This window comes from Ictidomys tridecemlineatus, chromosome 1 (assembly GCF_052094955.1).
Source record: "Ictidomys tridecemlineatus isolate mIctTri1 chromosome 1, mIctTri1.hap1, whole genome shotgun sequence".
Classification (NCBI taxonomy): Eukaryota; Metazoa; Chordata; class Mammalia; order Rodentia; family Sciuridae; genus Ictidomys; species Ictidomys tridecemlineatus.
In genome coordinates this window covers 218,469,779-218,497,334 of record NC_135477.1, presented here as the reverse complement: position 1 = coordinate 218,497,334, position 27,556 = coordinate 218,469,779, and the positions used below count along the sequence as shown (strand labels likewise).

The 27,556-nt window shown below is 37.0% G+C and overlaps 1 protein-coding gene across 2 annotated transcripts in view; it reads left to right on the top strand.

The window, feature by feature from the left end:
• The window catches only part of Rab3c (RAB3C, member RAS oncogene family), a 255,376-nt gene that overhangs the window by 124,336 nt on the left and 103,484 nt on the right, over positions 1–27,556 (top strand). For both annotated transcript variants that reach the window (XM_021722508.3, XM_021722507.3), the window contains exon 3: positions 2,271–2,389. In XM_021722508.3, the coding sequence (XP_021578183.2) occupies positions 2,271–2,389 (119 nt within the window). The remainder of the gene's footprint in view (positions 1–2,270; positions 2,390–27,556) is intronic.

Sequence of the window (27,556 nt, the reverse complement as noted above, 5' to 3'; positions counted from 1 at the left end):
AAATCTCTTGATTATACTTGGTTTTTTGAAATGCAGCCTTTGGGAATTTGGTTTTGGTATATTATCCACATCCTCTTTTTAGTAAAGTAAATTTGCTGTTAACCAGATTAAATTTAATGAATACAAATATCCAGAGAATCATGACTGAAAACATACAGATAAGCTTAATATCAGCTTCTTTCTGCCTTGTGTTTGGCCCAATTATATGGAGTATGTCATCTCTACCATCTGTATTTTCATCTTTATTATTTGTAAAACAGTAAGCAAAGTACAATAAAATATTCAAATAATTGCCAGGTAATTTCTATTGTATTGGAATGTAATTTGGATGCATTGCATTTCTACTATTATGGTAGATACAGGACTATCACCACAGCTTATTATCGTGGGGCCATGGGCTTTATTTTAATGAACTCTATTTACTAATTACCATTTATGTGACTGTTTATAAATAATTTTTACATTAGAATATTTAATATTTCTCCTTGAATTCTGATACCACTTTACATATTAAAGATCTTAACCTTTGCTGTCTCTGAAATAATACAAACCTATTTCTCAATTTATCATTTGATTTACTATCACCTCAATTTTATAATGTTATGCATTTTCAAATGTTATAACATTTTTTATATTCAGGAATTTTTAAGTACTGAAATCTATCTTTTCTTTTTACGTTCTGCCATTGGAAGTATGTTCCAAAAGATCTTCCCCACTAATTTTGCTTTGTTTCTGCTGTTTTGGTAGAGTGATTTGTTCTCATCCTACTTTTGAAACCTTGTTTTTCTTTAATACTGCGTAACAAAAATCTTATAATTAGCCCAGACTTATCCTTGCTCCAAGAGTAGAATATAATTATTGTTGGCTTCATGGAAATCCACACTGATGGCTAATTTTGAGTCCCATTTCATACCCCATATTCTCTATAATCATTCACTGGTCCTCAACATCCTTGATCATCTTTCTCTAAACTTAAAAGATTCTAATAGGATATGTCACACATGTGAGAAGTAGTGAATGGTTATGCATTTTGCCCTTTTGCCATGGTGGGGTGGAAGCAGCCAAGCAGGAGAGTGACTATGGGGGAGCAGCCCGATATCCAACATGAGCAGCTACCAATAATGACTCTATGAGACTTATTTCATTCTGATGGGAAATATTAGCTCTCCCTTCAAGGCCTATTAGATCTTAGAGGGAGCTGGAATGCACTTTGCATACAGAAGAGACATCTTGGGAATAAGGGGAGAAAGAGGATCCAGGCTGACATCAGAAAGAAAGATAACATTTTGTCCAAAATGCTAAGCACCTAAAGAGAACTAGGAAAGAGAAGTTAGACCTGAGTCTCCAGGGGAAGTGACAAAGGGGAAAACCAAAGAGCATTCAGATTCTGAATGATATCTTAGATTCTGAGGGAACAAAGAGGCGAGAGTTGATTGAATTGAGGAAACATTTCTTCAGCTACAATATATGTGATATATATACTGGCCATTTTCATAACAAGTCTGCCTCTGATTCCAAGATATAAATGTTACAACTCTCTTGTCGACATGCAACCCCTGTATGTGTAAGCTGCTCTCTTTTATCTTGGGTTAGCCAGCCTCCCCACATCTCAGGAATGACAGCCAGTACTTGACATTTATTAACCACTGTTTGTGTAGGAACCACTATACATGAATTAGTTCCTGTAACCTTGACTTGCATTCTAAAACTTAGAGGGGTTCAGTTTATAGAGGTTCAGAAACTTGATCATGTTTCCTTAGCTATCAAATGCAAGAGCAGGAACTCAAACTCAGCTGTCTGACTCAAAATCCACTCACAGCATGTATCTTTATTCTCATTTTATTGTTGAATAATGTCAGCACAGACATTTTTATAAATTTCCTTTGTTTTTGAACAGTGGCTTGCATTAGTGTACAGACAATAAACAATATAGGAAGGATCTAATATATTCCTCTGGTTTTAAACTAAAGATCCACAAATATTAGACGTATATAGTTTCCATTTTTATTTCCTATAGTTAGATGCTGCTTAATGGAAATGAACATATGAAGTAGACACCTTGAGCTACATCTTTCCCCCAAAAAGAATTTTTCAGAGTATTGCCTAGTTATCATGAAAATCTTTAGGAAAAACAAGACTGTAAAAACAGTTTTACATTGTATATACATTTCTGATTCTCTGTTATGATGGTTTGTGAAACTATTAATCATTTCCAAAAACTATCTTGCCTTATTTCTGAGAGATTGTCATTGTTTTTTTTTTTTTTTTAGGATACAGCTGGCCAGGAAAGATACAGGACTATCACCACAGCTTATTATCGTGGGGCCATGGGCTTTATTTTGATGTATGACATCACAAATGAAGAGTCCTTCAATGCAGTGCAAGATTGGTAAGTTAGAGCAAATATTGCCATTACTAATAAGAGTAGTTTTCCATTCAGTTCTCTCTTCCTCCCCAAAGCAATGACCACACTGCAATGTAATATGTGTGTTTATTATACACTGCAATCCCACTGTGCTTTATAAGACAGAGAAATGATGGTTGTGCTCAGAACCATTATCAAGAGATTGGTAAGAAGTCATTTTAGTGATTTTTCTTCCTTTTTGTTCATTTCAGGGTTTCACATCCTGTCATACTTATTTCTGTGGAGGCTAGTGCAGTGCTTTTGTTTTGAAAAATAAGTAATGGCTTGGAAATTTGCAGTTCGAAAATAGGGATCTATAAACAGTGGCCCTCAGGCGAAATCTGGCCCACCACTTGCTATGTAAATAAAGTTTTATTGAAACACAGCCAGGCTCATTTGTTTATTGTCTATGATGCAACAGCAGAGTGAAGTAGCTGTGATAGAAATCATATGGCATGTGAAGCCTACAGCACTTTCTATCTGGCCATTTACAGAAAAAGTTTGCCAACTTGTTGTCTAGAAGATTTTTAATTAGGTTATTCATACTGAAAAGTTTCAAAGGACCAAGGTAAGGGGAAAGGCAAAATCTAAACCTTCTTGATTTATGGCTGTGTCTAGCCTGATAATACTCTGTCCTCAGTGAATGTGATTTACTGCAGGGGTTTCTGAAACAGCTACAAATTCCTTTACCCTGTCCCAGCAGCCCCTCAGGAGGGGACAGAGTAGCCAAGGAGAATGAATGATCATTAATTCCTGCATCATAGATGAAAAGGGCTGTTTTTCTCTGGAAAGAGCCAAAGTCTAATTCAGGCTTTGTGTGCTACTAGATGGGAAAATGGAGCTCTCACTGGTTATGACCAGGACTGAGGAAACTGACTCTACATTTTGACTCTAAATAGTCACAGTTCATCTTATGTAAGGGGCATTAGATTGGGCAATGGACAAGCAAAACAAACAGTGTTCCTGCTTTGTAGTTGTTTTTGTTTTCTCTGATGATATTACCTAAAATGATTTTTTTGTACATACTTATCAGCTCAGTAGGGTCAGATGTTATTACAAACTTCAATTTGCTTTAGGTTATTTATTTTAAATGCTAATTTTCTTCTGGGAAGGCACATCTTTCTTATTTATACACTTTCACAATTAAAATGTATGGAATAATACCACTGACAATAAAAAATAAAAAAAGAAATGCAGTTATAAATTGAAAAAAAAAAACAAGATTAGGACCTATATGAAAAATAATTATATTGCACTGGGGGACATGTAAGAACACTAAAATTTCTTTATTGTAGACTGAATATTGTAAAAATGTTAGTTCTCCTCAAATTAATGCAGAAATTCAAGACAATTCCAATTCCAAACCAGCACATTTGGTACAAAATGGAATGAAATAGAAATATTAAAGATATACACACATCTACATGGGAATTTAGTTTCTGATAAAAGTAATATTCAAATTAGTTCCAGAAAGGATTGTTCACTGAATGGTGTTATGGTATCTAGGTAATTGCTGTGCAAAACTGGGACACATATTTGTCATGCCAAATGGCAGTTTTAAGGGGATGAGTCTCACTGCTGGAAGTTGTTGAGACCCCATGCTCTCAGGCAGGAGATGTTCATGAATAAAGTTTCAGACTTCAAGGTTCCAAATTCTGTTTGCACCCATAGTTTTTCTTGCCCTATTATTTCAATGAATGTTATTTGACTATATATGGAAGGAGACATTGATTTTATTAAAACCAAAGGGCAATAACATCAGGAGCCATGCCACTAATACCCCTGACTCTAGCATAAGAGGAAACATGGAAGTGCTCAGCCTCCTCCTGTCTCCACATGCCTTGCCCTCTGCATCCCCACAATCCAACTTTAACGTGCATGTTTGCTCTTACTTCCTCACATGCCATCAGTCCAATCTTCCCCATCTTGGTCTTCTTACACTTCACATTCTCTATTTAACCCTATTTTACTCCCCTTTTCATTTGAAGCTCTGTTTCCTATCTTTTGAAAGATACATTTTCTAGATTATTCTTGTCTCTCTGTGACAATTCCTCTTTCTTCTTCCAGATTGCATGTCTTCTCTTCAACTGAGAATACATGAGTCCCCATAAGTTTCTTCATGGGTGTATTCTCTGTGTCCTTGACCGACTTATCCATACTTACAACTTCCTTGATTCATCACATGTTTGGTGGTTCCCAAATTTAAATATCTGGCCTCAGTCCATGTGATACCTGCTGTGCTGCATTTCTAGTTACCCAAAATATTTCTCCACCTGGACATCCTGCCAGTGCTCAAAATCATTATCTTCACCTGAAACTGCTCACTTTCCTGACATCATTATTTATGTTCATTACAACCAAATATTTCATACACTCAGGGTTTACCATGAATCCAGCTCTAACTTTCAATCATCTCAGTCTAGGGTCAGGTCATGCATGCTGACGTTTTTCTTATTTCATTTTTGAACCTACTCCTGCCTTTCCTTTTCTTTTTTGACTATCCTTGCTCAATGTCTTACTTTCTTTTGCTTCTCATCACATTAGAACCTTCTAACTGACCTTTCTTGCTTTAGATTTTTTTCTGTCCCAATCCATTCTATCCCCCTGCTAGTGTAAGATTATTTCAAAATAACACAGTCCTAAAGATCATGGAAGACCCCTATCCAAAAGTCACGACTCAACTTGCCTCCTAACGTAATTAAAAATTTCCCTGCCCCATTTCAGATATACCACATCATGATGCCACTATATACGCATAACTTTCTTTCTCACTATTTCAGAGGCAAAGGGAAACATTCATTGTTTCTGGAACCCAGCCCATACTTTCCAGTTTTTATACTTTTTTCTTATGCCACCCTTGGCTTTGCATATATTTTTCTGCAAACTCGTACTCTACTTATCCCCAGATGAAAAGATTTTTCCAAAGTCAACAAAGCCCATCATATAAGACTGCATTTACCTACTCATTTTCTTTTCATCCACAGTTGTCTGATCATTGGTTTATTAGTTTTTTTTTTTTTTAAATTTGTTCAGCAAACATTTATTGAGCACCTACTCTTTGAGAGCCAATCTGTTAGGCATCATGTTTGGAACCTATGCCAACATTTACTATCTCAGTTAGTGGACCTACCATCATCCTATTATCTGACATAGAAATTTGAGTCAAGTCTGATTTCTCCCTTTCACCCATCACCTTTCACTAACCACAAGATCCAATCACTTTGGCTTTTTTAGTGCCTCTCAAATCTATTCCTCTCCTTTCTTCCTAGTGCCACTGTCCTAATCCAGACTGTCACATAGGAACTTTTCTTTTTTAAAAATATTTTGGGTACTATTAAGGAATTTGGAGCCCGACCCCACAATATGTAGATCATAGCCAACTTTTCCTTCTATCAGACGCAGTGTCTCTGTTTTTATATCTAGCTCTTTGATCATTTTGAGTTAACTTTTGTGGCTGGCGAGAGAAAGGGATTCAATTTCATTTTGTTGCATATGGATTTCCAATTTTCCCAACATCATTTGTTGAAGATGCTATCCTTCCTCCATTGCATGTTTTTAGCCCCTTTATCAAATATAAGATAGTTGTAACTTTGTGGATTAGTCTCTGTGTCCTCTATTCTGTACCATTGGTCCACCTGCCTGTTTTGGTACCAGTACCATGCTGTTTTTGTTACTATTGCTTTGTAGTACAGTTTGAGCTCTGGTATCGCTATACCTCCAGATTCACACTTCCTGCTTAGAATTGCTTTTGCTATTCTGGGTCTTTTGTTTTTCCATATGAATTTCATGATTGCTTTATCTATTTCTACAAGAAATGTCTTTGGGATTCTGATTGGCATCGCATTAAACCTGTAGAGAACTTTGGGTAATATCGCCATTTTGATGATGTTAGTTCTGCCTATCCATGAACAGGGTACATTTTTCCATCTTCTGAGATCTTCTTCTATCTCTCTCTTTAGGGTTCTGTAGTTTTCATTGTATAAATCTTTCACCTCTTTTTTTAGGTTGATTCCCAAGTATCTTATTTTCTTTGAGGATATTGTGAATGGAGTGGTTTTCCTTATTTCCATTTCAGAGGTTTTGTTGCTGATATACAGGAATGCCTTTGATTTGTGCGTGTTGATTTTATATCCTGCCACTTTGCTGAATTCATTTATTAACTCTAGCAGCTTCTTTGTAGATCCTTTTGGGTCTGTTAAGTAAATTATCATGTCATCTGCAAATAGCGATAATTTAATTTCTTCTTTTCCTATTTTTATGCCTTTAATTTCTTTTGTCTGTCTAATTGCTCTGGCTAGTACTTCGAGAACTAAATTGAATAGAAGTGGTGATAGAGGACATCCCTGTCTTGTTCCAGATTTTAGAGGGAATGCCTTCAGTTTTTCTCCGTTTAGGATGATGCTAGCCTGAGGTTTAGCATATATAGCTTTTACAATGTTGAGGTAAGTTCCTGATATCCCTAGTTTTTCTAATGTTTTGAACATAAAGGGATGTTGTATTTTGTCAAATGCTTTTTCTGCATCTATCGAGATGATCATATGGTTCTTGTCTTTAAGCCTATTGGGACCTACTTAAACTAAAAAGTTTTTTCTCAGCAAGAGAAACAGTAAAAGAGGTAAATAGAGAGCCTACATCCTGGAAACAAATTTTTACCCCTCACACCTCAGATAGAGCCCTAATATCCAGAATGTACAAAGAACTCAAAAAATTAAACAATAACATAACAAATAATCCAATCAACAAATGGGCCAAGGACCTGAACAGACACTTCTCAGAGGAGGACATACAATCAATCCACAAGCACATGAGAAAATGCTCATCATCTCTAGCAATCAGAGAAATGCAAATCAAAACCACCCTAAGATACCATTTCACTCCTGTAAGATTGGCAGCCATTATGAAGTCAAACAACAATAAGTGTTGGCGAGGATGTGGGGAAAAGGGCACACTTGTTCACTGCTGGTGGGACTGCAAAATGGTGAGGCCAATTTGGAAAGCAGTATGGAGATTCCTGGGAAAGCTGGGAATGGATCCACCATTTGACCCAGCTATTGCCCTTCTTGGACTATTCCCTGAGGACCTTAAAAGAGCACACTATACGGATACGGCCACATCAATGATTATAGCAGCACAATTCACAATAGCTAGACTGTGGAACCAACCTAGATGCCCTTCAATAGATGAGTGGATAAAAAAATTGTGGCAGCTATACACAATGGAGTATTATGCAGCACTAAGAAACGACAAAATCATAGAATTTGCAGGGAAATGGATGGCATTAGAGCAGATTATGCTAAGTGAAGCTAGCCAAGCCCTAAAAAACAAATGTCAAATGTCTTCTTTGATATAAAGAGAGCCACTAAGAATAGAACAGGAAGGAAGAGCATGAGGAAAAGACTACCAGTAAACTAAGACGAATGGGGGGAGAGAAAGGAAGAGAGAAGGGAAAACATATGGAAATGGTAGGAGACCTTCAGTGATACACAAAATTATAAGAGGTTATGAGGGGCAAGGGGGTGGGGGGAAAAAAAGGGGAGAGAATTGAACAACAGCAGAGGAGGTAGAGAGGGAAGATGGGAGGGGAGGGGAGGGGAGGGGGGATAGTAGGGGATAGGAAAGGTAGCAGAATACAACAGTCACTAATATGCCATTATGTAAAAATGTGAGTATGTAACAGAAGTGAGTCTGTATTATGTATTTGGGGAGTTCAAAACCCAATTGAGTCGAATGTATGAAAGATGATATGTCTTGAGCTCTGTAATGTTTTGAACAATCAATAAAAAAAAATAAAAATAAAAAAAATAAAAAAAATATTTTGGGTACATTTTAATTATACATAATAGTAGGATTCATTGTGATATATTTGTACATTCACATGACATAATTTGATCAGTTTCATTCCCCATTGCCTTCACTTTCCGTCCTCTACTGGTCTCATTTTTTATTTTAAGACAGGGACTTGTGAAGTTGCCCAGGCTGGCATGAAACTTGCAATCCCCTGCCTCAGCCTCCAGAGTAGCTGGGAAAGTCATATACCACTGTGCCTGGCACATTTAGGAACTTTCTATCTTATCTACTCCTTTCCTTTTATTTTAAGAATAAATTTAGTAATGTCCTATCAGTGCTTATGGGAGCATATGTGAATCACTATACCCAGACTCCATGCTAACCTACTAAGCCACATTTCCCATGGCGAATATGGGCATATTTTCAAAGCTGCACAAGTGACTCTGAAACTCATTTCTGACCAAGACCATTGATTAGAATGAGATGCAAACTGTCCTGATGGATAATGTACTTCCACATAGCTGTATCATTGGCATCATTTCCTACCACTCCATGCCTCTGGATCTCGGTTTCAGCCAGATAGACTTTTCCTTCTTATTTTATTTACCAAAATAAAAAATGAAAAAAAAGAGCACATATATTGAAGAAGAAACCTTTTACAAAGGTTTCTTCCTTCCTCTTCCTAGAATATCTTCTTGTTACCATTTCAAATTTCTCTTCACCTTGTAAACTCAGCTCAAATTGGTGAAACCTTAAGGACCACTTAACTCCATAGCACTTCTATGGAGTTTTAAAGTACATGGCCACCTCTTTTCCTACATCCATCTTTGTTCACAATGTCCACCTCCTTATCTCTGTGTCCATGCTAAGCTAGCACCTTCTGCAGACCAATAAAGAACCTAGTAGATGCCATTGTTTCTTGATTACATTTTGTCTGTGTATTGGATTTTAAGTTCATTAATCTTTTCTCTCCGTATTGAATACAGTACAATGCAATATATCGATATATGTGCTCTTTTTTTTCATTTTTTATTTTGGAAAAATACACATAACATAAAGTTTACTGTCTTAACCATTTTGGTGTGTCTAATTGAGTGGTATTCAATACATTCATACTATATAGCCATCATTACCATCCAACTCCAAAAACCCTTTTTATCTTGCAAAGCTGATATATATATTAATATAGCATATTAATCGTACCCATTAATAGTATATTAATAGTAGCCACTAAACAGCAACTTCACATCCCCTTCTCCCCCTCGCTCCTGGCAGCCCTGATTCTGTGTTCTGTCTCTATGATTTTGACTCATAAAAGTAGAATCATACAGTATTTTTCTTTTTCTGACTGGCTTATTTCAGTTCTTTCATGGTCCTTAAGGTTTCACCAATTTTGTAGCATATGTCAGACTTTCTTTCCCTTTTAAGAATGAAGAATGTTCTAGAGTATGTATATACTATATTAATGAATATATATATATGTATATATATAAAATACATTCATACTATACAGCCATCACTACCGTCCAACTCCAAAACCCTTTTAATCTTGCAAAGCTGATATATATATATATATAGCATATTAATAATATATTAATATTACCCATTAATAGTATATTTATAGTAGCCACTAAACTATATATATATATGTGCAGTCTGGCTGGGCACAATTCAGGAGCCACTTGTCAAAAGAAACAAACTTTATTTTTAGAACACACAAGCCAAACCACACAGCTCTTCAGGAAAACTTTCAGAGCCCAACTGCCACCACTGGCTTCCCACAAGCCTCTCAACCTCCCCCACTCCTCCTGCTCTTGAGGCCGATTGGCTGTGTCACATGGGCGGAGCCAAAAAAATCCCCCCATGAGCAGCTTCGTGGTCTGAAATGGCAGGGAAACAACCCAATGAGCATCACCGCAGAGGAGCCAATCAGTTGGCAGCTAGAAGTTTGCTGGGGTCGCTGTAAGCCAATCATGAGCTGGCAGCTGGAAGTTTGCTGGGGCCCCTTCGGCTGTGGCTCTCAACATCTCCCCCTCTCTGTTTAAACAACAAGCATGTGGCTTAGGGACCGTGCCTGCCTTAGGTTGTCCAATACTACATCTGGTTCTTACCCGTCATCAGATGAGCTGAACTCAAGTCATCAGCCTCCTGTCTTAGGTTGGTACCATTGCAATTGGATCTTACCCGTCATTGACTACCGGTCCAGCATACAGCCACACCTGTGGATAGGTCTTTGTACCAGCGCAGGGGTGAGGTTCTTTGCCTCACCTCTGTTGGCCCCCAAATTTTAGCTGAACAACCATCACAAGCAGAAGGGAGGAGGATACACCAAGCCAATTGACGGCTCCTTTTGGAAAATTTGTACCACCGATGACATCAGCAAAAATACCCCAACACTACCATAAGTTGCTGCACCAACAGATAGTTCACAATGCATACAAGTGAGTTCATAATGCATACAAGTGATACATAGTCCAGGCAAGTTCTGCAAGCAGTTCAGTGATGGCTCTTGCAGAAGCTGTAGATTGGTTTTATCTTTGTCTTCACTGGCACTGGGATGAAGATAGGAATTCTGGCAATAATGGCTAAAGAAAAAAATTATGTAACATTCAAAAGGCACTAAAAGAAAACAATTTTCTTAACAATTTACATTATCTTGAACAGAATTATTAAATATAATGAAAAGGAAAGGTGAAAGTAAACAAACAGATCTGTTAACCTCCTTTTTTGTTCACATATTAAAACAATCCTCAACAGCTGTTTACCCAATTTAAATTAAACCATTTAAATCACGTGAATAAAAAAAAATATTTGGATTCATTTTTTCATGAGCGCTCATCATATATGATATATGGACATATGTACATACAAACATACAACACAAAACACAAGTGTGCACACATAATATAATACATACAACACATAACATAATAGTAAAGGCCTTATAACTTTTTACAGGTGAAATCTCCATTGCAATGTTTAAAAACTTTATAGTCAAAAAATTGAACTGATCAGCAAAACATTAACCTAGGTCTGTATGAGCTCAAAAAACAAAATAGAACTTCATGATGTGGGAAAGGGCAATAATAAAATAGATATTGAAAAAAGCATCCTGGTTCTGTTGCAGATGTAAGAATAGCCAAACTAGAGTTTTGGATATCAGTTGTTATGGATTTGAGTCAAATCATCTTCTTTTTGGTCTGTAGAAATTGCTTCAGTTAATCTTTCTGGAATACAAATCGGCTGCTGTTCTCCCTGTGGAAACACACAAACAGAACCCCAACTCCAGACAATTACTGGGTCAGGACCTTTCCATTGTCCTGTTAGAATATCCTTCCAAAGTACCTTGGGCTTATGTACATTTTTTGGACACATATGCCTTTCTGTAGCACTAAGCCCTGATGAATCTAAATTTAAAAAGTTTAGAGTAAAAAGTGTTATTTTAAGTTTTTCTTTGGGGAATATATACCCCTTCCCAATTCCCTCTTTTTGCTTTAATAAGTACATTTTAATAGTTTGGTGAGCTCTTTCAACTATGTCTTGTCCCTGTGGATTGTATGGGATTCCTGTTATATGAGTAATGCCAAATGATGAGCAAAATTGTTTAAAAGAGGTAGAAGTATAACCAGAGGCATTATCTCTTTTTAACTGTTTTGGAATGCCCACAGTGGCAAAATTTTGTAAGCAATGAGCTATAATATCTTTAGTTTTTTCTCCGGCATGAAGGGAGCCCATCAAAAATCCGGAAGAAGTATCAACTATAACATGCAAATATTTTAATTTTCCAAATTCTGGCAAGTGTGTGACATCCATCTGCAAAATATGGTTAGGTATCAGTCCTCTAGGATTGACTCCAAGATTAACTTGTGGTAAAAAGATCACACAATTTTGACATTGTTTAATTATTTGTCTAGCTTCTTCCTTAGTTATTTTAAAACACTTTTGTAAAGTATTAGCATTGACATGGAACTTTTTATGAAAATTTGTAGCTTCTTCTAGTGTAGAGAAAATATGTATGTCATGTGTAGTTTTATCTGCTAAATCCTTGCCCAAACTAAGGGCTCCAGGCAATCCTGTATGTGCCCTGATATGTCCTATAAAGAATGGATGTTTTCTGTCTCAGATTAGACTTTGTATAGTGGAAAGCAAAGAGAAAACAGTAGAGGAATAGGAAATCCTACCAGCATCTTCAAGGGATACTATAGCATTAACTATATACTGACTATCAGAAAATAAATTAAATACAGAATCTTTAAACATCACAAAAGCTTGTAATACTGCATTAAGCTCTACGTTTTGAGCTGATTGTTTGGGTACTAAAAATGTAAAAGTTTGATCAGGTGTAACTATTGCTATTGTATCATTATTTGACCCATCAGTGAATATATTTGTAGCATTCATGATAGGTGTTTTTCTTTTCATTTTTGGAAAAATTACAGGATGCAATGACCAAAAAGACAATAAAGGATTAGATGGTAAGTGGTTATCAAATGAAACATTAGATTTGCACATGATTATTGCGCAAGTATTTAACTCATTAGCTAACTCATCAATTTGATCCATAGTATATGGAGTAATAATTTTATTGGGAGAAATTCCAAACACTCCCTTTGCTCCTTTTATTCCTTTGAGTATTAACTGTCCTACAGCCTCAGGATACCTAGTAAGAATAGTATTAGGAGAATAAGATAAATGTATCCATAATAATGGACCTTCTTGCCAAAATACTTCTGTAGGAATATTTTTTGTTGGTAGTACAATAAATAATAAAGACAAACTTATATCAATTCTATCCAAATGCATATATTCCATATATGTTTCAATGATTTTTAATGCCTTTTTACTTCAGGTGTTAACATTCGGGGTGAATTTGGATCTGATGGACCTTTTACGATGTCAAATAAAGGTCCCAACTCTCCTGTTGGTATGCCTACATAAGGCCTTATCCAATTTATGTCTCCGAAGGACTTTTGAAAGTCGTTAAGTGATTTGAGTTGATCTACTCGTATTTGAATTTTTGGTGGACGGACCATGGTTGAGGATAATAGAACTCCTAAATAATTAATTGGAAAATTTAATTGTACTTTATCTATTGCTATCTCTAGATTATAATTTTTTAATAAGTTTGTAAGTGTGGCATAACATTCTAGCAATGTGTTTTTATCTTTGTGTGCTAATAATACATCATCCATATAGTGAAATATTTGTAGTTCAGGATTTTGATTTCTAAGTGGCTGGATTACTTTGTTAACATAAATTTGACACATAGTTGGGCTGTTAGCCATCCCTTGAGGGAGTACTTTCCATTCATATCTCTGATCGGGACCTTCATGATTCAGTGCAGGGATAGTAAATGCAAAACGTGGACTATCCTCGGGATGAATTGGAATTTGAAAAAAACAATCTTTAATATCTATAACTAAAACATACCAGGTTTTTGGCAAAGCAGACAATTGAGGTATCCCCGATTGAGTAGGTCCCATAATAACCATCTCATTATTAATGGCTCTTAAATCTTGCAATAATCTCCATTTACCAGATTTTTTTTTTATGACAAAAATGGGAGTATTATGGGGAGATACAAAAGGTTGTGAAAACCAAGCCAAGCATTCTCTGCTTGGAATTTTCTGGTAGGATTTATTAAAGAAATAAATTAATGAATTATTTATTAGAGAAACCAGTCCTGAATAGGTTATATAGTTACAAAAAACAAAAATGAGATCACCATTGAAAATCCCCCCACTCTGAAGATTTTTTCCCCCCCAGAGTACCTGTGGCCAGAGAGTATACAGGGTCTCAGTTGGAACATGATCTAATATATGGAATTTGGATAAGTTGTCTGGGTTTCTTCTAAAAGTGCAGCACTGTGACTCAAAATGTCTATACACATTGCAGTACATTTTAATTTTATTTAAAAATCTTCCCCATCCATGAGTTGAACATCCTTTTGTTCTAAACACAGCAGGGCCACAGGCTGCTGTGTTTCTTGTTGGAGAATGTTATTGGCTTATCCGCCACCCCTCCTCCTTATTTATTTACATTCTGCTTTTTATGACACAGTGAAGAACTATAAATATAAGGGTTTTTTTTTTTTTTTTAGGCAGAAAATCTGGTGAGCAGATTGATATCCACCAGACTGAGGATAAAAGTCTAACACTATCTTCCCAGTCATTTTTAATAATTCATTTCTATGACATTCAGGGTACCATTGCAGATGTGCTGGATCCAGAATGAAATTTCACCTTCAAACATTCTCTTCCTCAGCCGTTTCTCTTTCCTTTCCCCTCCAAAAATGTATAGAACCCTTAATCTCACTTTAAACAGGAAAGAATTTTGACCTGATAATAACTAAGATATCAGGATCAGTTGCTAAGCTTGTCAGGGTTCGTCATCTACTCCAAGGCTCCTACCAACTTTCAAATCAGTTTTGTCACAGCTCAGAGGGGAAGTGGTGTGATTAGGTAGGATGTCAGAACCCACAATCTCACCACCACCCACCCCGGATCTCAAGGGGTTTCTTGTTTCTCCCTGGATGTTGATGCCTACATTTCTTATTGTGGGTCTGACCCAGCCATCAAATATTTTTCCTATGCAGGTGACTCAACTTAAACCCGTGTTTTATTTAGAAGCTAGATAGACCCTATTTCATAGTTCCTTCACAAACAAAACACCCTGTTTCCTCTGTTGTCTTTTCCATATTAATAAATAATAACACCCAAAACTTTGGAGATTATCTTCACTCCTCATTTTCTTGAACCTCACATCCAGGCTTCCCCAAAATACTGTCATATCTTAGATCTAATATTAAAAAAAATATAGCCCAGTGTCTTTATTCATGGCAGTTATGACCTATTAAGTCACTATAGACACTGAGCTAGTGAATACCAAGCCGTGTTCCTTAATGTAACACAAGCCTCTGGTCCCACATTTTGCTGATTATTACATAACCATGTTTTGTATGTGCTTCTGCTAAAAGACACTTTATTTAACACAATGCTGATTTGTTAACATTGAACTCATGACAAAAGTGCTATGACTCATACCTAGAGGAAGCTTATCCTATACGCTTATTTCATCCATGAGACAAATCATAGCCGCCTTGTACGCAGAAGACCAACTAGCACTTATCACTGTGTTTAGGGCCCATTTTAAACAGTGCCAACAAACAAAAAAGCACAGAAAATGTGAAACGTATAGCACTAAACAGACTGTAAAAAGGGTACCTGTTTGTGGTATGAAATCTGAAACCGGAATACAGGTGGCCCTGTTCAGTCTCAGCCAGGAACATGTACAGTGACTCAGGTATTTCACTACATTGAGCACAACTGTAGCTATCTCAGAAAGTACCACGAGTATTGGCTTTGAGGTTATAAATGCATTTTAGCAAACAGCTGAACTTACAAATAGGGACTCCACAAGTAATGAGGCCCAACTGTGTTTTCAGAATCCTACTGCTTACCACCATTCCCACTGTGTATGAGTTTGCTAGAGCTGTTGTAACACAGTACCACAACGTGGGCAGCTTAAATAATAAAAATGTACTGTCTCACAGTTCTAAAAGCTAGAAATCCTGTATCAGTGTCCACAAAACGGATTCTTTCCCAGGGCTGTGAGAAGAATTTGTCCCATACCTGCCTTATAGCTTCTGGTGGTCTCAGGCAGTCTTTGGCCTGCAGGTAGCATTCTTCCTTTGTCTACATGTTGTCTCTCCCTCCCCTGTCCAAATTTTTGCTTTTTGTAAAGACAAGGTCATGTTGGACTGGGGCCACCCTAATGACTTCCATCTCAACTTCATCATCCACAAAGATCCTATCTCCAAATAAAGTCACATTTCTAGGTCCCAGGTGTTAGAGCTACATCATGTTGTTGTTGCTGCTATTGGTTTTGCAGTGAAGTGTGAGAAACAATTCAACCCACAATACCTTGCTGTCACCTGCTCATGTGTCCATCATCTCTTTTCTGGATTACTGATAAAGCTTAATTGGACTCCCGGCTTCCACCACTGCTCCTGTTCCCAAAATATGGACAGGATTGCAGTCAGACTAAGGTTTTTGAACTATAAATCAGATTGTATCACCCCTACGATCTAAAAGTTCACAGCATCTCATCTCTCCTATACTAAAGGCAAAGCCCTTACAATACCATATAGGAACCCATGTGATTTATCCACTGCTTTTTACATCTTTACCTCCCTCTCTGCACTCTCCTCTAGTCATACCTGCTTTTTTGATATTTCTAGAACATAGAAGACATGCCTTTATCTCAGATCATTACATCTGTTTCTTCATTGCCTAGAAGTCTCTTGTCTGGTTGCCATGTGACCTCCTCACCTTCTTTAGGTCTTCTCTGTAATGTCAACTTCTCAGGGAAGCCTTCTGCACATTGAAGACCCTATTTCATACTGTACTCCCTATCCACCCCTCTGCTTTATGCTTTTTCCTTAGCATTAATCATCTTCTGACATGTTTATAATTTACTTCTTATCATGTTTACCGGCTGTCTTCTCAACAAGAATGCAAGCTACGTTGGATAGGGATTTTTGTCCCTTTTATTCAGTATGATATCTGCTGGGTCTATAATAGTTCCTGGCATGTACAAGATGTTCAATAAATATTTGTCAAATGAATGAATGTATGAGTCACAGAAAGAGAAGTACATAAAACTGGGTCTTACTCACTTTGGGTCCTCAGAGTTTAGTACATGTCTAGGTACATATCACTTACATGTTTTCAACAAAAAATTGATGACTAATGGCTGAAATAATGTCAGAGCATTATGAAGAAAGCATGTCAGTGATCTCAATTCAAATCATATAAGGCAACACTGCCTATTTTGTGTGTGGGTGAGAGGATACTGGAGATTTAACTCAGGTTGGTTTACCACTAATCTACATCCCAGGTCCTTTATTCATTTATTTGCTTATTCATTTATTCTAATTTGTTATATGTGACAGCAGAATGCAATTCAATTCATATTACACACATAGAGCACAATTTTTCATGTCTCTGATTGTACACAAAGTACAGTCACACCATTGTGTCTTCATATATGCACTTAGGGTAATGATGTTTATATCATTCCACCATGTTTCCTACTCCCATACCACTCCCCTTTGCCCTATCTAAAGTTTGTCTATTCCTCTCATGCTCCCCACCCCATCCCCATCCCCATTATGAATCAGCATCCTTAAATCAGAGAAAACATTTGGCATTTGTTTTGGGGGGATTGTCTTATTTCACTTAGCCCTATATTCTCTAGCTCCATCCATTTACCTGCAAATGCCATGATTTTATTCTCTTTTAATGCTGAGTAATATTCCATTGTGTATATATACCACAGTTTCTTTATCCATTCATCTACTGAAGGGCATCTAGGTTGGTTTCACAATTTAACTATTGTGAATTGTGCTACTATAAACATTGATGTGGCTGCATCCCTATAGTATGCTGATTTTGTGTCCTTTGGGTATATGCCAAGGAGTGGGATAGCTGGGTCAAATGGTTTCATTCCCAGTTTTCCAATGAATCTCCATATTGCTTTCCAGATTGGTTGCACCAATTTGAAGTCCCACCAGCATTGTATGAGTGCACCTTTTTCCCCACATCCTCGCCAAAACTTATTGTTGTTTGTAATCTTAATAGCTGCCATTCTGACTGGAGTGACAGGAAATCTTAGAGTAATTTTGATTTGCATTTCTTTAATGGCTAGAGATGTTGAACACTTTTTCATGTATTTGTTCATTGATTGCATATCATCTTCTGAGAAGTATCTGTTCAGTTCCTTGGCCAATTTATTGATTGGGTTATTTGTTTTTCTGGTGTTAAGATATTTGAGTTCTTTATCCGAGAGATTAGTGCTCTATCTGATGTGCATGTGATTAAAAATTTTCTCCCATTCTTTAGGCTCCTTATTCACCTCATTCACCTCACTGATTGTTACTTTTGCTGCAAAGAAGCTTTTGAGTTTGAATCCATCCTATTTATTGATTCTTAATTTTAATTCTTGTGCTATAGGAGTCATGTTAAGGAAGTTAGGGCCTTATCCGACATGGAGATTTGGGCCTACTTTTTCTTCTAATAGGCACAGGGTCTTTGGTTTAGTTCTTAGGTCCTTGATCCACTATTTTTTAAAAAATATTTTTTAGTTATTTATGAACCTTTATTTTATTTATTTGTATGTGGTGCTGAAAAATAAACCCAGTGTCTCATGCATGCTAGGCAAGCGTTCTAACACTGAGTCACAACCCCAGCCTTTGAGTTGAGTTTTTATGATCCACTTTGAATTGAGTTTTTTACATGGTAAAACATAGGGGCTTAATTTCATTTTGCTGCATATGGATTTCCTATTAGGAAATTAAAAACAACAATGAAAATCAGCAGAGAGAGGTATTACACTAAAGGAAAAACTAATCAAAGGAGAAACCAAGTCAAGTTAAATGCCAAAAAAAAAAATGGCTGAGAATACAAATCATGTCTCAGTAATAACCCTGAATTTTAATGACCTAAACTCAGCAATCAAAAGACAGACTGGCAGATTGGATTTAAAAAAAAAAAAAGACCTAACAATTTGCTGCCTCCAAGAGGCTCATCTCATAGGAAAAGACATCCACAGACTGAATGTGAAATGTTGGGAAAAGACATACCTGGCACCTTGTATTTTTTATTTTGAGAGGGTCTCACTAAACTTCCCAGGCTGACCTTGAACTTGAGATCCTCCTGCCTCAGCTTTTCCGGCAGCTGGAATTACAGACTTATACCATTGCACCTGACAGCACTGCCAAATTTACCAAAACTTTGACTATAATAAGACTCCACCCTTTCCCAGAAAGATGGACAGGATATATAAGTAGGATTGGTAAAGAGAAACCAAAATATGTCTTATTTTCCATATTGCGCAGTGTGGCTGATTAGTGACTATAGCACATTTTACCCCTAAAACAGTTTGGCTTTATTTGTCTTGAGGGGAGCGTATGGGTGGAATGTGTTAATACAAAGTAAAGTGCAACACTTAGAAAGAGCCAGAAGTGTCATCTAACATAATGGGAAGTATCTGCTCATCCCTTATGGCCTTTGTTCAAAGCTTCTCTTACTATTTCTATCCAATTGGCCAACTTTCTGCTTCTGGGTTCTGTTTTTTGCTGTCGTTGTTGATGTTGTTTTCTGCTCACTCCATTTGCTTCCTTGGATCTGACTTCTCCCAACAAATTCTCCAGGCTGGCCCCTGAAATAGGAATTAACTTCATAAAGAATGCAGAAATCTAAAAAAAAAAAATTAAAGATGTTTTAATTAAGCATTTAATTTACCCAATGTCTGCCCAGAGCAAAGAAGGAAACCTGGGTTTATATTATGGTCACAGAGAATGATGTTTGTGTGCATATGTATATATGTGACCTAAGAAATAGCAAATGGCTTAAAGTCTGAGGCTTGCATAAGCAATGAATGTGCTGATTATGTATGCAGAAAGAGGTCAGGGCCTAGAGGAGACAATTATACTGTATGATTTGGGAAGTGATAATATTTCTTAAATATTGACTTTAAATACTAGAAGCTAAACTTTGGTAGTTGCAGTCTTACCCCAGTCAGGCTATACAGAAATTTAAAGATTAAATAAAAGACTCAGATATTTGAGATAAAGGTATGTAAACACAGTTGCTATTTGTTTTGCTTTACTTGGACTCTGAGTTCCTTTGGTCTCTATCACAATATTTCCTCTCTTTTTTTGAAATTAGTTACCTGACTCTGAGTTCCTTTGGTCTCTATCACAATATTTCCTCTCTTTTTTTGAAATTAGTTACCTACTTTGAGGGGCAGATTTGTCTTGAAGGACAGTTATTATACCTGTCACAGAACTTCTCAGGAAAGGAGTTGTGATAGAGAGCATTTTCTAACTCCCGATATTCAGCTTGGTTCCTGGATGGTATTGTTAATAACTGTCATTTAAAAGCAAAGCTGTGGGATTATTGATGATTTCATTTGGAAAACAGTTCTAGGCTTTAAAAATTAATGGTGATACTTGTGACCTACTTGGATCTTCCCAGTGCCTTTTGGTCCATCATGAACATACTTTCCATACAGTCTGCTTTCTGACCTCAAGAATATGTTTAATACCACCTGCTACACAACACTGGTATTTATTTTGCATTTGCCCAATTACTAAATAAGTATGCACTCAGTCACTGCCTGAGTGAAAAGAGTGTAGAAGGACCAAGTGAAAAGAGTGTAGAAGGACCAAGTCTCTGAATCTAAATGGACACAACCCCAATTTAATATCCACCTATTCCAAATCTAGGACACTGCTAAATGTAGAGCTCTTTACTCTAGGTAGAGGATTCTGGAATTCAACTTGCTCATTTATCAGCGGAGTAGACTCGATCATTCATTTTTGCAGTTTGGTTAATTACAATAATTATCTTAATTATCAGTTGTAAACCAACTCTCCTATAATTCCTCTCCTTAACAATAACAAAAAAATTAAAGAAAACTATTCAAAAGAAAAAATTAGAATAATAGCACATTAGTCATGATCAACCCAGAATAGAGGTCATGGTCTGTGAAGTCTGATTCCATTAATTTTAGAAAGAATCCATGTTGAGTATTCTCACATTTCCTTTCTGCATCATCAATTTTCAAAACAAGAATCATGGTTTTAGTAAGAGAACTTGTAAGCAGACCAACTAATGTCACTGTCTCTGTGACCTCAATCTCATGTTCTCTGCTCTCAGAATGACATGTAAACAGTTCTCACATAAACTCTGTTATTTCCTATAAACCAATTTGTACTTGTAAATATCAAATGAATTTTTAAAATGTATTCCCTCTTGTAACATAGTGAAAACAACAACTAATGGATGGTGGAAAAGGGAAGAGATGTTCTAAGACCTGAATGGTTTCCTAGGTGATTTCAAACTTTTTGTTTAATTAAATATCCTTAGCCATTAAAATTTTTTGAGTAGTCATCCCAATGTATGGCTATGCAAAGTTAGCCATACTCAAGATTGAGGGCAGAGCTCTCCCCACTTCAGATACAGGCCACAAGTTCGGATCCCACTCTTGATCCGCCTTCACTTCAAGCCAGCTGACTACAAACTTGGAATTCCGCATGACTGTTTTGGGGTCCAATAATCACAGAACTCAGGAAACTGCCACTCTGATAATTACAGCTTTATTATAACAAATAGAAATCAGAACTAACCAAAGAGTGAGATGCATAGGGAGGGTTCTAAACTCAAAGCTTTTGAGAGACGTGTTACCTTCAGAGACATGTTACCCTCCTGGCACATTGATATGTGACACTATGCAGAGTATTGACCACCAGGGAAGGTCACCAGAGTTTGGGGTCCAAAAGTTTTATTGGGGTTCTATGACATATGCAAAATTTGTTGAATCATTGTCCACATGTTTGAACTCAATTTCCAAACCACTTCCCCTCTTTGGCCGTGTACCTAAGACCACATGACCCAAAATTCCAACTTTTTCATTATATTTTTGTTCTTTCTGACATGGCCAGCTCCATCAGGAATCATCTCATTAGCATACAATATCAGTTATTCTGAAAGAAGCCCACCATTGAAACATGAAGATGCTCCAATTGATTGGGAAATTCCTAGGGTGTAGAGTAACAGGGAGCAAAGGTCAACCAAATTTTTCATGGCACGTGTCCATTTTAGTTATAAGTAATAAACACATCTGCCATGGCAATTATAAATTATGAAAATGGCAAGTTAATAGAGTTTATTTAGCAATCAATAAAAACCTGGAAACTTTGACTTTCTAGCATCCTTATGAAAGGTCACACTGGAGGAAACTCCCCTAAAAGTACCCCACCAAGGAGCCTGTGAGGCTGGCAGAAGTGCATACCCTCTGCAGTGTCCATAGCCCATCTCTCTGGCCCACTAGTACTCCTGCTGGCATCTCACATTCCCCTTGACCTTCCTTCTCACTCTTGCCCTTGTTGGTGTCCCAGATGTTTCTATTCCTATCAGTGGTTTCCTTGGCATTGAAGCGAAACAGCAATAAGGCCAGTATGACAGGGTCATTTTAACACAGCCCTCATCAAAATGCCCATGCCAAAAATGTCAAAATGGCCTCTTCCTATTAGCAAATAGTAGAACAACAAATATTTTGACCCCTATTCAATCCATAACCCCATTGCTAATCAAAACCCTTCTTTCAACCTCACACCCCTTTGGATTCCACAAGGTTTGATATTAAACATGACATTTTTATAAATTTTCTACATGGCATTCAAGGAGTTAAGTATTGTAGAAACTAGCTATCTCCCCTGCCCCAAACCCAGCACTTCCTAATTGCATATCAAATATTTAAGCAACTTGAAAACAGAGGCTTTGCTACAATTGAAATTATTTCCTTATCATTCCATTTTTTTATAAACTATGAATTTTAAATATGTGCATTAATATGGTAATTTATGTAAATCTTTTCCTGCATGTTTTGTATTCTGGAGATGAGTCCTTCCTGAATTGATGGAGCACAGAGGTTTAAATTCTGTGACCTTATAATATGTACTGAAAAGTACCAAATATGACTTAATTTATGTAGCTGAATAGGATAGCTTATCATAGGAAAAATTTCCTTAAGCCATGAGGAAAACTTCTTTTTATTTTGTTAAATTCTCTTAATTTAAAACTAACAGATAGGCATCTGGGGAGGGAGGGAGGGAGAAAAGGCAGAAAGAAGAAAGTTCATGTGATAACAGGGTGGTTAGTTAAAAACTCCATTTTGAGAAGGGAAAGAGATAAAGAGCAAGCAGGCTGAGAATCCCAGGGCTGGTAAGGAGAACCCTGGAGGTTTTGAAAAGGAATCCTGAGGTCCCTTGCCTCCAAGAGAGAGAAATCTAACAGGCTCAGATACCATGTAACCTTTGGGATTGGACAGTGCTTAGCCTTTCTCAGTCTGTCTTACTTGACTAGATTAAAAATAGGGAAAGAATTCCTAACATACAAGATGGCCATGAGGAATAGAGAAAAAAAAATATACCCTAGCACTGAAGGGCTTTTAGTGAGCCCTTAGATCTATAACAGACCAGAGTCTTCAATCCAGGTTGCATGTTCAAATCACCCGGAGACCTTTTCTGGAGGCATATTTGTTCTCAGTGCTGGCTTAATCATAATCTTTGCCGTTATGAAGCTAGCATTGGATATTTAAAAATCTCAAGTGATTATAATGCAAAGTCACATTGAAAAACGGGAAGTTTTCCCAAAGCAATATTTGAGTCACATATTATTGGAATTGGGACTCCTTTTGTGTATTAATAATGACTTTATGGGAAAATACAAATATATCTTATAAGTTTCCTAACCTTTTCTGGAAGTCACAGTTTGCAGACTGATTTCTTATTTCCCCAACTTTATAATCAGTGCATCAAAATTTGGACAGGACCTTCAGGCTGATTGTTTGTCAGTGTTCTTCAGACCCTGTGATTCAGATAGGCACATAGCACAGGCACATAGATAAGAAATTCAAACCAAAATATTTAGACCAGCAGGATTCAGGTAACGAATCCTGTGGGTCATCAGCAAACAGAGGACCAGCGGCGGAGCCAGCTGCTTTCTGAGACAGGGGCTTGTTCTAGATTTTATCCCATCATGAGAAACACAGGCTTGAACCCAGAGACTGAATCAAGAAGTTTCCCCTGGAATGGGTAAGAGATGCAATGATGAGAAATAAGTTTTTCTATCAAAGATGTATCATCAGTGCTACCTCTACACATGTTTCCAGGCCCTGTCAGCTATCTATGAAGCCCACAATATGCTGTGTATATCTTACACGATTCCATTCAACCAGGAGTCTTATTTTTACTTTTTCAATGGAGAGGTTTTTGCATGAGGTCACAGAAAAGGATACCAAAATGAATCATATCCTGCTCTCTTGGACTTCACAATCTCAAGGAGAAAGTAAGACATGCAGTGCCCACGTCATCAGGCCAGTGTTTCGGAAGCAAGTCTCTTTTTATCCTGTTTTTCAGCCCTTCCTTGCTTCACTGTCCCTTCCTTACTGCCTGGACTTTCACATCACCTTCTGATTTTCAAAACCCTCATCCTCCCAGACCTACTGTTTAGGAAGTAGATGGTGTGTAATGACCTCCTCTGGCCACACCAAACCGTGAGTTGTTTGTTACTCACAGGTAATGTGCTCCCTGTTACCTTATTTGTTCCATTAGGATGCAGTCTCCTTTCCTTTCTGCTGACCTCAGCATCTTCCCCATCTCTACAGTTCACTTCGACTGTATCCCCCTTCCTTGGGAATGGGGATAAGGTCTGGTGAGGCCAGTCACAAGGCAGGTATTACTTAAATACCTTCCCTTCCTGTTTGAGGTTGGGATCTGTTGCCTCTTTAGGATTCCCTTATGCTGTCCTTTATACATTTCATAATCATGTTATCTCTCTCTTTCTGCCTTATGTGATCATTGTTTACTTGTCCATTTCTTCTACTATGCTTTAAGATTCTTTTTTTTAGGGGGGGGGATGGGTACCAGGGATTGAACTCAGGGACACTCAACCACTGACCCACATCCCCAGCCCTATTTTGTATTTTATTTAGAGACAGGATCTCACTGAGTTGCCTAGCACCTCGCTTTTGCTGAGGCTGGCTTTGAACTCCAGATCCTCTTGCCTCAGCCTCCCAAGCTGCTAGGATTACAGGCGTGGGCTAGCTTGCTGAGCTTGCTTTAAGGTTCTTGATGGATGAGTAGGAATTAGGTTCATTCCTACATTACCCAAATGTCTCAAAGAACCTTATACATAGTAGACCCTTGATTAATATTTAATTGATAAAAATGAATGAAGGAGAAAACAAGGGCTCCTGACAAGCCTTAATCTACATTAATCCTGCAGAGTTTTATCTTTATCTAAACAGCTTTTTTTTTTTTTTTTGCTAATCGCTTTAATACTTTCCAGGATTAATCAAATTAAAACAATTCACAGGATATGTAAGTTGATGATTAGTGTGATAAGGTAAATGGGAACATTTATACTTTAAAATGACAGATTTGTATCCTCAGACTAATCTTCAATTTCTAAAGGATTTATGATGAGCATAACCAGAAGGGTCTTTGTGTTCCTTGATAAAGCTAAGAAAAAAATAACACCAAAAAACACCATCTTCTGTTTTAGGCAAGTTGCTGTCCTTTCTGTAAACTAGTGGATCAGGGACTAAATGCACAGAGCAGCATTATTTTGTGGGGTTTTCGGGTAGCCCGCTCCTGTCAGCCCCTTTCCAAAGAGCACCTTTCCAAAACGCATTATGTAAGATGTAAGGAAAACAAAGAAATCACTGAAGGGGAGGAATGGGTTCCATACTGAATGTTCTAACTGGGAATCAGGAGCAGCTAAAGAAGAGGGTTGGTGAACATATATGCACGCACACGTAGCTACCCTTCTGCTATTTCAAGAGAACTACATGTGGTAGCTCGAGCTCAACATTAAGGACTTTGATTTATGATTTCTCATTAGCAGCCACTACACACTGATGGGGTTTGGTACCATCGTGCATAATAATTAAGTCATCCATAAAGTACATGTTTGACAGCCAGGATAGAAAGCAATATTTGTTGCATGCTACCGCTGCAGCTGCAAAGGGAATTCACACAATTTTTCTGAAATCAAGAATCTATGTTTATCTTGATGAAATAGGAAAGTGTTTTACCAAGTTGTTTCATGAATCAGACGTGCTAACAGATCCTGAAAGAATTTCAAAACTGAGATACTCTGTAAAGGTAGAATTGTTTTATTTCAATAATTACTGTTGGTGCTTATTTCCTTGATTCCTTTTTCTAGATCAGAAAGCTGTTTGATTGGTTCCTTCTGCTTGACAGCTAAGTTGTCATTCAGGAGACTCAGATCAGTAGTTATAAGGCAGCAGAAAGAAGCATTGAAGCCATGACTTAACACTCTTAATTATTCTGGCAGACACCTCAAGTCCTGTAAATTCCTGTTAGTAATTAAAACATACCCTGGGTAGATATGGGTCTTATTGATCCTGCAGCAATGACAAAGCCATTTACATTATTTATACCATTGTTTCTGACCAAATATTTTCTAAATGCAATTTGTAGGCAACAGTAAACACAGACTATGATAGTACTTGAAGGATTTTTAATACTACTTAGTAAGGTTGTCAGCTATAGCAAATAAGCAAACTATCTAGTTAAATATGAATTGCAGAAAATAATAAATACATTCCTATTATAAGTATTCTGTGCTTGATTTGGAAGAAATTATTTGTCTTTCATCTAAAATTTAGATATAACTGGATGTCTTGTAATTTTTTGGTAATCCTAGTTTTCTGAGACCTGTAGACAATCTGAGTACGGTAAATTAAGGAATTTACATTCTAAGATTTGTCTATTTAACTTCCATTTTCACGTCTTGCCATCTGCCTCTGCCATTTTCTGGAGGTCACAGCTGGAAAACAAAATTGTGCTATTATTTAGTCAAAATATTTATTAGTTCTGTAAAAGCATATGAGCTTCCCAAGACTGCAGTGAGAAACCATCACAAAGAACCTGGCACATGTGGGTTCATTGTTATCTAAACTAGGGCACCCAAAAATGTTTATTCCTCTCTCTTAAGAGCATTCTTATTTTCAAATATATACATATATACATTTAAACCTTTTAAATTCATCAATACAATTATAAAATTCTTTACCTTGGAAAAATAAGGTAAAACTCTATAAATAAAACTATAAATAATCAAATCATACCCAGGGCTAAGTCATGTGCTTTGTAAATGTTCAGTAAATATTTATTTTAGATAACATCAAGTATTAGTACCAAGTCCTTAATAAAGAAGTCTTAAGACTTAAATGGCTCTAAATGAGATTTGATCCTGCCTATGGTCAACACTCTTCCTTAATTAAGAAACATCTGAAGTCAATCTTGGAGTGGGGGAGTCTATTGTCTTCATGCATGTGACCATAATGACCGAAGGGAACACCAAACACAAAGAACCCAGGAGGGAATTGCAGAACTTTAGTGTTGTCCTTCCTACCCCAGCCTCAAACTTGTTAATATAAAGGAAGTGAGGGGATTCTTTAAAAGGCACTTAGGCTAGCCCACATTAACCAGAAGAAATGTCAAGGAAAAAATGATCCACTCATCTAAAGAGAATGCTGGGAAATACTAAGAACAAGAAAGATCAACAACACTTTGAAGCACTAAAATCTGTGCATATTTTGTCCTTGTGTTTATCCTTGATATTATAATTACCTATTTTTGAGTCTTACTCTCCAGTAGGCTGAGAATCCCCATGAAGTCATAAGAACCTGCCTTGTTTTGTGTTTTTCTATTGTCTAGCCTAGTGCCTGAGTCACAGCATGTGCAGTAGTTATTTCAAAAAAGTCTGA